At 37.7% G+C, this 12,787-nt stretch overlaps 1 protein-coding gene across 1 annotated transcript; it reads left to right on the plus strand.

Annotated features, from left to right (window-relative positions):
* The first annotated feature begins 212 nt into the window (after positions 1–212).
* On the plus strand, positions 213–1,481 carry LOC149637879 (uncharacterized). Its single transcript, XM_089850758.1, has 3 exons — positions 213–341; positions 516–865; positions 1,218–1,481. Exons 1-3 carry the CDS (start codon positions 275–277, stop codon positions 1,479–1,481), a joined length of 681 nt encoding a protein of 226 aa, XP_089706884.1. The 5' UTR covers positions 213–274.
* The last annotated feature ends 11,306 nt before the right edge of the window (positions 1,482–12,787 follow it).

Genomic DNA, 12,787 nt, shown 5'->3' on the forward strand with positions numbered 1-12,787 from the left:
GCGAAAACAAGGTTGGTTGACGTCAAAGATAATTGGAAATATATTTTACTCTCTTATAACAAACAGTTGCTTTTATAAAGCAAAGACAAGGTTGGTTGATGTCAAAGATAACTCGAAATATACGTATAGAAAATATATTTTGCTCTCTTATAACTAACAGTTAGAGTATTTGGTTAATTTTTACACCATCAGGGACGAATCAAAAGCGTTCTCCGAAACTGACAATACACCGGACACCCCTTCCTAACCTATCTGCTGTAGTGAGGATTGTAGAATGAATTCACCCATTACTTTAGAAGCCGTCGTTAGACGAAACAACTTAAGACGAATTGAAAAATTTGGTGCTATCGGATGGGATAAAGATTACGGAAAATCCGAAAGGACTACAGATCCCGAAACGGGGTATTTACTAATAAACCCCACACCGAATGAAGTCTATAATATAGCCGATGGTGAAGGTTATATATGGCAATACGTTAATGGTCCTAATATAAATTTTGGATTGAAACACTTAGCAATGTACAGATTACTAACTTCTACAGTGCAATTACCCCCAGGGTCATTAATTGACATGTTTGCTAGACAGTTTCCATGTATCATAAATAACAAGGTTCATCAATTCAAATTGAAAGAATTCACTGGGGATAGTATCCACGAATTTAACGTACACCTAACACCGAACAAAATGTATGGAACCTCAAATATTTGTCAGTTAGGTAGTTGCCATCCTCGCAATGAGGAGGGATGTAAATTTCGTACCTTTTATTACGGTGGATTCGAATTTCATTGCCCATACCAGTACATAAGAGTTCTTTTAGATAATATTAGTTCTCCCAATAACCTAAACACCAACAAAGAGCTATTCGCAAGAACTTTACCTGATGAGAGAAAATCATCTTTGTGTAAATAACAAAAAAAATAAAAAATTGTTGGTTAGTTTTTCACATATAATAACTGTACATATAATACCGTTGGAAGATCGATATAACAGCGAACTATATAATAACATGAGGTTTAAACAGCGTATTAAAGAAACTGAAAAACTTTTAAAACCAATTTTCGATAGTTTCCTAAATTGCCCGAAATAAAGATAATTGTGTCTTAGAATTTAATAATTAAATATTTCTTTAGGAAATTTTAAACAAATTATATAATATGAAAATAAAAGAAGAAAATGAGGAATTGTACGAAAACACCCGTCATGGAGAAATTTACAGATAGCGCGGGTCAGCCCGAGAATTCGTGAAGGAGAACCTGACCCGATTGAGGAAATACCCTTCGTATTGGAAGAGCAACACCGTCAATGGATAATATCACAGCATCAAAGTCAAGGGTTGCCCTTACCACCTGAAGTGGCCTCTACATCCACAATAGACACGAGTGCTAACTCTCATACTGTAGTCGAACCTCAAACCCCTAACCCTTCTACATCCACAACGGACACGACTCCTGTAGTCGAACCTCAAACCCCTGACGAATAACTTAAATTACAACAAAATACACTGAAATACACTAAAACTACAATAAAAACGCACCAAAACACAGTAAAACACAATATTTTCTGTTTTTCTTTACAATGATTTTCAGAGGCTAATTACGCTTTCTACTATTACGTCTAAGATGAATTTCTTATATATTAATTACGCTTTTACGTGGACCTTTTAATTACCATTAAAACAATACCATAATCAAAATAAACTCCTTGAAAAAAGGTTGAAATTTTGAGTCAAACTAAAAATTACAATGGATTGCGCAACTTTCAGCCTATCATTAACCCTTGGCAATGTACTAAAGCTTCCATTCGTCTCTTATCAATGACGTCACAAATACAGTTGTAGATCAATGACGTCACAGAGACAGTTGTAGACAGGACTGCCAGATTCCCGCGCAATGTTTTCCCGCGAGGGGGCGCAGCCGCCAGGGGGCGTGCGGGTTTTCCCGCGAGGGGGCGCGCGGGTTCTCCCGCGAGGGGGCGCGCGCGAGTTTCCCAAGGGGGCGTGGCAAAGGGCATTGACACTGTGACCTTGACATTCTACACCTACATTCTACACCTACGGAGGTACGAAGTGCGGGGATATACTACTTTGTTTGTTTCACTGAAAACCATCTAGGTGTAGACCAAAAATTTCAAGAATATATATTTTAAATATATCTGATACGCCCACCTAGTTGAAAATAGACCTTTCAAATTTGCGGGAGCCATTCTTGAGAATTTTTCTTTGCTTGTAGGTTATCAATTTATCTAACAGTAAATATTTGTGTTTGGAAGTTGGATATTAAGTCAAATTAAGTGGTTGTAAAGAGCCAGCAGGTTTTTGCCGCTTCTTTTTGTGAGTATTTGATTTTTGGATGTAAAATGGAGGAAGATTTAGTTGAGAGTAAGGATGAAATGCGGAAGCGCAAAGCGCGGGAAAGGATGAGGGCAAAAAGATCAGACCCTGAGTTTAAGAAGAGAGAAAATGAAAGGAGAAGAGTTTTAGCAGCTCAGAAAAAAGGTAAGGTTGAATGTACAGGTTCTAGTTCGTCTAGTCCTAGTACTAGTTTGCCCATTACTTCTATTGCGCCGTCAGTTGGCCATGATGGTAGTAAGGTTGAAGGTGCGGTTTCTAGTATTTTTAGTCCTAATTTGTTTGTTGGTTCTATTGCGCCGTCAGTTGGCCACAGTAGAATAAAGGATAATGTATTAGATGGAAGTACAAGTGAAGTTGCTGAAAACGTAGCGTTAATTACTGCCGACGAAGCGATGAATTTAGTTAGTAATATTTCAGATAGTTCTGTAATGGTAGCGAACGATGATCAAGTACCTTCTACGTCTCATGGTAATGTTTATCCGTTAGAGAGAATGAGAATTTTGAGACTGAATGAAAAGTGTAGAATGAAGGAGGCGCGATATATGGCGAAAAATCGGGAGAATGAGGCTTATCGTGAAAGGGAAAATCAGGTTGGCATACATACCAAGAGAGTTAAAAGGCTTGATGAGTGGTATAGAGCAAGCGAACGAGTAAAGGACCATTTGAGTAAGGCTAGTAAACGCCAAGATGCAGAGTACGTTGAAGCTGAACGTGTTAGAAATCAGTTGAGTAAGGCTAGTAAACGCCAAGATGCAGAGTACGTTGAAGCTGAACGTGTTAGAAATCAGTTGAGTAAGGCTAGTAAACGCCAAGATGCAGAGTACGTTGAAGCTGAACGTGTTAGAAATCAGTTGGGTATGGCTAGTAAACGCCAAGATGCAGAGTACGTTGAAGCTGAACGTCTTAGAAATCAGTTGGGAATGGCTAGTAAACGCCAAGATGCAAAGTACGTTGAAGCTGAACGTGTTAGAAATCAGTTGGGTATGGCCAGTAAACGCCAAGATGCAGAGTACGTTGAAGCTGAATGTGCTAGAAATCAGTTGAGTAAGGCTGGTAAACGCCAAGGTGCAGAGTACGTTGAAGCTGAACGTGTTAGAAATCAGTTGAGTAAGGCTAGTAAACGCCAAGATGCAGAGTACGTTGAAGCTGAACGTGTTAGAAATCAGTTGGGTATGGCTAGTAAACGCCAAGATGCAGAGTACGTTGAAGCTGAACGTCTTAGAAATCAGTTGGGTAAGGCCAGTAAACGCCAAGATGCAGAGTACGTTGAAGCTGAACGTGTTAGAAATCAGTTGGGTATGGCCAGTAAACGCCAAGATGCAGAGTACGTTGAAGCTGAATGTGCTAGAAATCAGTTGAGTAAGGCTGGTAAACGCCAAGGTGCAGAGTACGTTGAAGCTGAACGTGTTAGAAATCAGTTGAGTAAGGCTAGTAAACGCCAAGATGCAGAGTACGTTGAAGCTGAACGTGTTAGAAATCAGTTGGGTATGGCTAGTAAACGCCAAGATGCAGAGTACGTTGAAGCTGAACGTCTTAGAAATCAGTTGGGTAAGGCCAGTAAACGCCAAGATGCAGAGTACGTTGAAGCTGAACGTGTTAGAAATCAGTTCAGTAAGGCTAGTAAACGCCAAGATGCAGAGTACGTTGAAGCTGAACGTGTAAGAAATCAGTTGAGTAAGGCTAGTAAATGCCAATATGCAGAGTACGTTGAAGCTGAACGTGTTAGAAATCAGTTGAGTAAGGCAAGTAAACGCCAAGATGCAGAGTACGTTGAAGCTGAACGTGTTAGAAATCAGTTGGATATGGCTAGTAAACGCTAAGATGCAGAGTACGTTGAAGCACGCTTCTACCTTTAATAATACGCTTCTGCTATAAAATGGCTCATTAAAATTCTAAGATGGGAGGGTCTTGGAAGTGTCTAAACAAGATGAGCAAGCCGATATTTCTTACTCCTCATTTGTGACATTTTTCACGTTTTGGGGGTCAATGTTTGGGGGCCCGTACCTCCGAAACTAAGCGTTGTAGACCCCATGTTCTTTGACACTTTTCACTCAGTTTGACCCAAAGAACACACCCTTTAATTTATGACATGCTTATGAGAAACACCCTGTATATATTAAATCATTCGTTGAAAAATAGTTTCTTTAAATTTATCGTTGGGAAAAAGCAGATCTTTGTTAAGTTTATTGAATGTGTCAAATATTCGTCCTAATGGGGAACTTTTAAAGTTTTTAACAGTGAATATCCTTTTTTCCCGAAACTTTGGGTTTGACAATTATATTTGATGTATGAAACTAGTTCGGGACAATTAATTTTGAACAATAGAAGGTCGTTTAGAAATAATATGTCGTTTTTGTCAGTGGCGCAAGACAGGTTTTCTCAGTTTAGTTGACAGAGATAGGATTCATAATTAAAGGGAATGGCTTTTGAAAAGTAGCGATACATATAATAGGTAAATGGTTTTGAACTTTTTCTAATTTATGAAGATTTTATTTACTACAATTTTTATAAATGATGGAGCAAGTAGGCAGTCTTACAAATATTTTCAGCAAATAAGAAACGGTAGTCGAAGGTTACTCCTAGGTCAACTACAGTGTCTTGACGTTGAAGTGATTTTTATTGATTTTGTAGTCGAAAGCAAGTTTATTGCTTAATTTTCTGGTATATGAAATGACTGTTTTTGATTCATTTATCGACATGTTATTCTTATTGCACCAATGGTAAATGATCAGGTCAGCCTGTAATTCTTCGCAGTTCTTGTCCGATATAATCAATTTACTTAATTAAGTATCATCTGCAAATTTCATCATATCCGTTTTTAAGCACATCGGGATGATCGGCGGAGTAGATATTGAATAAGAGAGGGCCAATTGAAGAACCTAGAGGTACACCACAGGTAACGTCATAAGATATCGATGAGATCATTTTCTTAACTTTTATGGTGCATCCTTTCGGATAAATAACTTTTGAACCATTTAGCACCGATGAGATCATTTTCTTAACTTTTATGGTGCATCCTTTCGTATAAATAACTTTTGAACCATTCAGCACATTTTTTAAGCCATAGTAGTTTAATTTTTCTAAAAGTATTTGATGTAAGACTCGCTCAAAGGTTTTTGACATGTCAATATAGATTGAGTCAACCTGCCCTTTGCTCTAAATTACGGGTTTCACAGAGTTGCAGAAGGTAAACAGGTTGGTTTCTACGCTTTCCACTTTCAGGAACCCATGCTTTTGAACTGGCAGGTTTGGGAGGAACCAGGCGAAGAGTTTCTTATTCATAATGTAGTCGAAGACTAGGCTTAAGGAGCATAGCAACAATATAGAACGATAGATTTGGGGGTCGACTCTGCAACCTTTTTTAAATATTGGTGAAACGAGAGAATATTTCCACGCGTCGGGGTATATGCCGCATTTAATGGACATATTTGTGATGAAGACCATAAGTGGGATTAGTGTATGCTGGCAGCCTTTGATAATGAAATTTGGTATTCCATCAATTCCACATGTTAATGTTGGCTTAAGTTTCTTAAAAGCGTTCGACACATCCTGTGGTGAGATCTCGATTAATGAGAGCTCTTGAAGAATTTTATTTCTGGGGTTAAAAGCAAATGACAGGTCAGATTTATCTTCAGCCTATGTTGAGAAAATTTTGCACAGTTCCTTCGAAATATCCTGTGAATCACTTATGACACTGCCATCTTTTTTCAAAGTTATATCGTGTTGTGGGTTATTTATCTTAGAGCTGACATATTTCCAGAACGCCTTTAGATTATGCTTAATATTTTTCCTGATTTCAGATGCGATATAGTCTCTGTCCCGCTTGAGTAAATTTCTTGACTAAACTGTAATGTATGTTTATGATGGGCTAAGTTACTTTGAGTCCTTTTGAATTTCCGGTGGAAGTAGGCCTTTCTACGTAAGGCAGTTTTGGGATCCAGAGAGAACCATTTTGGGGTGTTCTTTTTCTTTTGTGGATGATTGGTCTCATTTTTAGTATGCCCGATAGTCCCATTTTGCCAAAAAGACCGGATTTCAAATGCCCGATAGTCCCATTTTCCCAAAGAAAACCGGGTTTCAAATGCCCGATAGTCCCATTTTCCCAATGAAAGCCGGATTTAAAATGCCCGATAGTCCCAATTTCCCAAAGAAAACCGGATTTCAAATGCCCGATAGTACCATTTTTCCAAAGAGAACTGGATTTCAAACGCCCGATAGTCCTATTTTCCCAAAAAGAATCGGTTTTAAAATGCCCGATAGTACCATTTTCCCAAAGAGAATCGGTTTAAAATGCCCGATAGTACCATTTTCCCAAAGAGAATCGGTTTTAAAATGCCCAATAGTCCCATTTTCCCAAAAAAGCTGGGTTTCAAATTCCCGATATTCCCATTTTCCCAAAAAAACACCGGGTTTCAAATCCCCGATATTCCTATTTTCCCAACAAAAAACACCGGGTTTCAAATCCCCGATACTCCCAGTTTCCCAAAAAGACCGGGTTTCAAATCCCCGATATTCCCAGTCTCCCAAAAGACCGGGTTTCAAGTCTTTCACATTCCCAGTCTCCCAAAAGACCGGGTTTCAAATCTTTCACATTGCCAGTCTCCCAAAATTACCGGGTTTCAAATCTTTCATATTCCATGTCTCCCAAAACCGGGTTTGAAATCCCTGATATTCCAAGTCCCTCCAAAAAAACAGATTTCAATTCCCTGATATTTCAAGTTCCAAAAAAACCAAGTTTCAAATCCCCAAAAAACTGGGTCAAATCCCTGAAAGCAGGTTTCAATTCCCTGGTATTTCCGACCAATAAAAGTCACTATGCCCAGAAAATCCGAGACTTTAAAACCAAACACAGATTTCAAATACCAGACATATCCACTTCGGAAAACCGATTTAGAATACAAGACATTTCCAAAACTAAAGACTAGATTAAATAAACTGCTAGTTATTTACAAATAAAAAAAATTATATCTCAAAAACGAATGGTTTTCAAACTCCACAAAAGAGTTTTCAACTTACAGTTGTTACGAAACCTTGCCATAAAACAGATTTCAAATCACAATTTACATTTATCAAACGAAGTAACAGAAGTGGCTTACAAAGCCACTCTTAACACACCACGATATTGAAATATTTAAAAACATTTTACATCAATGGTTTAGTTTCTTCTTACGAAAATAACTTCGCTTGTTTCACTGTCTCCTATTCGTTCCTACAGCAGTTGGTCCGTTTACACATAACTTTGACTTATTCGACTAACCAAAGCTTCCGTATTTTAACTAAGAAAGCTGTACTTTCGTTCCGAGAGCGCATTAAGGCTTCTCAGAGAAGTCCGCACTTCTCTCGGAACTATAAACACACACTAAATTAATTAACCTCACTTTCATTAGACCTATAACCCGATTTCAACCATGGTAAGTGGCACAGGCAGAACCAACTACCACCCTGCTCAGCGTAACCTAGAAGCTACGCGACGGAGCCTCCGTGAGGAACTGAAGATAGCTGAGTAACGACGAGAGGCGGGCGAGAATTTTTCTGGGTGACTATTTTGGGGAGGAGCTACCTATAACTCCGAAAAGCTCCCTTTGCGTGGAAAACTCTCTTTGCCTGGGAAAACTCTCTTTGCGTGGGAAAACTCTCTTTGCGTGGGAAAACTCTCTTTGCGTGGGAAAACTCTCTTTGCCTGGGAAAACTCTCTTTGCGTGGAAAAACTCTCTTTGCGTGGAAAAACTCTCTTTGCGTGGAAAAACTCTCTTTGCGTGGAAAAACTCTCTTTGCGTGGAAAAACTCTCTTTGCGTGGAAAAACTCTCTTTGCGTGGAAAAACTCTCTTTGCGTGGAAAAACTCTCTTTGCGTGGAAAAACTCTCTTTGCGTGGGGAAACTCTCTTTGCCTGGGAAAACTCTCTTTGCGTGGAAAAACAGTCTTTGCGTTGGGAAACTCTTTGCGACTGAGTTTAATGGTTAACCAGCGACCCCTGGTTTTACCTCCAGTAAACACGGCACAGAGTCAACGTCCACGGAATGAACTTACGGTTCTCGAATCATGTACGCTGTGAATTAAACCAAATTTTGATTAAACCATTGCCTACGTTAAAAACCGTTAACGTAGGCAACGATTGAGCCCGTTTTTAGGGCCTCCTCTTGCTCTGTCGCTTAAGTATAAAAAATTGAGCGAAAATTAAACTCTAATTTGATTAGTACAATCATAGTAAGTATAAAAGATGAAGTACGTTGAAAACGTTTTATTACAAGGTATAAATATATTCTAACGAACCTATGAACGAATTTTACTTGATGTGTAGAAAACTTAAATATAAAACCTTGGATTAATTAACTTATATTGTCGCCCTAAAATTCTGTCTGAACCGCGAAATTTAAATTTTTTTGGAGCTGAAAGGGCTGTTTCAGCCCTAGGCCTAGCATGTCAATTGCATGGAACCAAAAAAAATCCAAGATAAAACCTATGTTTAGTTTGATTTGATTACTACAATCATGGTGAGTATAAAAGATGAATTACATTGAAGAATTTACTTTTTTATTACACTACGCATATGTAGTAAATATATATACGAATCAGTTGGCTCTACACATTAGATTAACGCATAGATGTAGATTTACATAGGGATATTGATATATCGCAAGTTACATTCCAAATCAAGCATACACCCATGATATTTATTAAATTTTCTTACCTACCTTTTTCTCCATAGAGTTCCAGTCTCCAGATGGAATTATTCTATGAACTTTTAACGTGATTAATGAAGTAAAATATTTTAGAAATGATACTATTTACAAGATGAAGTTTTTAAATTATTTCTAGTCATATTTGGGAATAGACTAGCCGGTGTGTCTACGGCTCGATACGGCAAATTTTGGGGATTCAAGTCTGAGTATTAGGCCTAGTAATAGCCATTAGTTTTAAAATAAAAGTGCATCTTAAGAACTAGGCCATACCTTCATTTATTATTTAGTAGAAAGGTGAATACCATAAGTGTATATCACCATATTATAACATACTTTCTTTACAACATCAAATCAAGGTTAGCATTTTCACCCATAGAGGCTGAAATGTTTCTAATAAATCTGAAGTTTTGAATAACTGAACTGTAACGAATTTTTTAATATGGGCAGATAACTATCACATGGGTGAATTGTATGTAATTAAGAAAACTTCGGTTTGACTCATTATACCCTTTTGCCTTCTTTGTAGCTTTTAGTTTGAGAGAAAATATACACAGGCTTTTATTTAACAATTCATAAACAATGAACCATCCATTGATTATATAGCGTCCAGTCATTGCATAAAATTTCAAACCTATCATATATTGAAGGGCTCCACTGGCACTGTAGATTTGGTAGAGGTAAAAAGTGGTCTGCCATTTGCACGTGTAAGCATAGAAACTCCAGTAGAGCCCTTAATTAACCATTTTGTACGGTCTCCTCAATCATGGAAGATCTTAATTTTTATCTGCACGTGTATCTAGGATCTTAATTAGAAATTAAGGCCCGCCTTCATGAATAGGAGATTTTCAACCTATTCTAGGATGATTATTAGAAATTACGTACCTGACAAACCGAGTAATCAACCATTTTATATGGTCTCTCATGGCTGTTGAAGATTTGAATTGAAACTTTAAATATGGACTTGTCTCTAGGAAAGTCATTATGATTAATTAACCTAGCTTTGCAAGGTCCATTGAAGCCATGAGAGATAGCTTCGTAACATCCAATGGGGCCAATTCTCTAACTTTTTAAGCGAGTTATCGCATGTGATAACTATCGTCTAAAGGGTTGATGCCAACCTCGTGAGTTCTATGAGAGCACGCTATCTAAATAGGTGATTAGTCATAGGTGTCATCAAACCTTTAACGAAAATCGGTGTATGTCTCGTGAATTCCGCTCGTGCTAATAAACAACAAAGTGGGCAAGTTTATTTTTTACAGTCTTTAATATTCACGAGAGTGTTAACTTATCGAAAGGGTTTAAACTGGTCGATAAGTTATCCCTTGCTTTATAACCAAAGACGGTAAAAAATAAACGTGCCCAGCTTGTTTTTTATTAGCACGAGCGGAATTCACGAGACATACACCGATTTTCGCTCAAGGCTTGATGACACACGAGGTTGACATCAACCCTTTAGACGATAGTTATCACTTGCGATAACTCGCTTAAAAAGTTAGAGAATTGCCCCAAATGACGGGTTAAATTTATCTGAAAGTATGGACTTATCTCTAGGAAAGTCATTATGATTAATTAACCTAGCTTTGCAAGGTCCATTGAAGCCATGAGAGATAGCTTCGTAACATCCAATGAAGAGTTAAATTTAACCTGAAAGTATGGACTTATCTCTAGGAAAGTCATTATGATTCATTAACCTAGCTTTGCAAGGTCCATTGAAGCCATGAGAGATAGCTTCGTAACATCCAATGAAGGGTTAAATTGAACCTGAAAATAAGGACTTATCTCTAGGAAAGTCATTATGATTTATTAACTTGCCTTAGCCACCATGAATGATAGTGTTCCAACGCTGATTAAAAATTTGAATTTTTAACCTGAAAGTATCTCCAGGAAGGTAATTATTAATTACTAACCTGTCTTCGTGAACGGCTGAACGCTGAATCAAATGATCCCAATGTCCAAACGTTATTTCTTGAAAAGTTGAAATAGTTATCTGAGTCACTTCCCTAAGCCCAAGCACAATGGCAAGGCGGAAACCGTTGAACCGTCCGTTGCGGTCTCGCGGATTTGAATTTTGACCATACCGAACACTAATACTTTATTGGCTAAATTATACCTACAGTGCTGCTCCCGGGTGGACACTTCCTAAAGTGTTGCGAGAAGGTGGCGGGTGGTGGTAAGGCATTTTTTTCCCATGTTTTTTTCCCTGTCTGTCAAGTGTCAACCCCCCATGATTTTTGTCAACCCTAGTAGTTCGTGAATATATGGGGGTTTGAAATTCTTCCCATGGATGACTGACTTAAAAGATTAATTAACCCTTTCATATGGTTCCAACGGCCGTTGAAGATTTGAATTTTCAACCTGGAAGTATAACCCATCCTTTGGATGTTAATTAGAAATTACGTACCTGACTTTAAAATGTGGTCTCAACGGCAGTTGAAGATTTGAATTTTGAATTTGGGATAATTTTTGTTAAATGGTTTTTAGGAATAAAGAAAGAAAGATAGGAGTTGACCGACCACCTGCATGGTACAGCACAACTTTCACCCGGCCGGGCCAGCCCTAATGGACATGGTGAAACCGTGAAAAGTTGCGAAACTTTCCATCTGGCTCTCGTGTACCTAGTTACCTACAGAGCTATCTCAGTTGTGACGTCAGTGAATAGGTAAAACGTCACGGGCTTAGCTTTGGCAGTGGGCGGCCATGTTTGGTACCGCTTTGCTTCTATGGGTAAATAGCACGGGTGACGTCACACTAAAGCTTCTGAGATAGCTCTACTCCTGGGTTTTTTGGGCTCCGTCTGGTGTTTACTCAGACTCTTAAAAAATAAATAAAATAATAATAGAACTTTGGTTTAAATTCAACAAGTAGACCATTCTATCTTTGATTCCATTAAATAATTGCAGAGCGTCGAATTTTCTGTCGCGATTTTTTTATCAGAATTTCATTGATAAACATAAGTTAATTCTAAGGGAGCGGTAGCTCCCTTAGATAAGGCCTGATGACGGCTTTAATGTATAAGGAAGGTTTTTGGATTGGTTTTAACTTTTTTCGTATTAAGTTTATTGTTTCGAAATTTTTCTACTAAACTAAAATCCGGGCCCTTAATATGTGGTAAAAATTTCAAGATGATCCACCTAATAGTTTATTTTATAAAGCATAAAGTTGCTAAGGGTGGTTTTCATTTCCATAAAATTAATCACAGATTTTGGCGAAAAACTAGAGAATCTCCATAGAAATAACATGGGAAATTTTCCAAATTTACCCATTTTGTAACTACCCTTACAAAAATAACTATACGTTTGATAGATTTGAAAACGGTCTTAAATGAAAGCCCCATTTTTAAAGTGGGCGCCAATTTTTGTTTCATTAAGAAAAACAAAGTTTAAGTATTGTTTTTAATAGTTTTAAGTACCTGCTCCGAATTACGTGGTTTACCTTTAAACTGTGGAACTTAAGACTTTTTTGCTTGGGTTAAGTAATAAAGAAAGTCATTCTAGGACTTACGTCGTTTTACTGCGGATAATCAAATTGGTAGGGCAATTAGCTAGCTTAATTGTCATTATAACTATTGCGCGTCCAACTAATTTAGTTGCGAAGTACAGATTAAACTTAATTAAACAAAATAAGCAATTAAAGATAATTACCAATTATAGCTAATTAAATTTTTACACGAGTCTAAACTATAACATCTGTTTGTGTACAAGTCTACGGAATCTGTTTAAGCGCAGACCTACAGAATATTTTTGTGCAAAGGAGT

This window comes from Phalangium opilio, unplaced genomic scaffold, assembly GCF_054372755.1.
Source record: "Phalangium opilio isolate 3A_F unplaced genomic scaffold, DU_Popi_V2 ptg000094l_1, whole genome shotgun sequence".
In the NCBI taxonomy this organism is placed as follows: Eukaryota; Metazoa; Arthropoda; class Arachnida; order Opiliones; family Phalangiidae; genus Phalangium; species Phalangium opilio.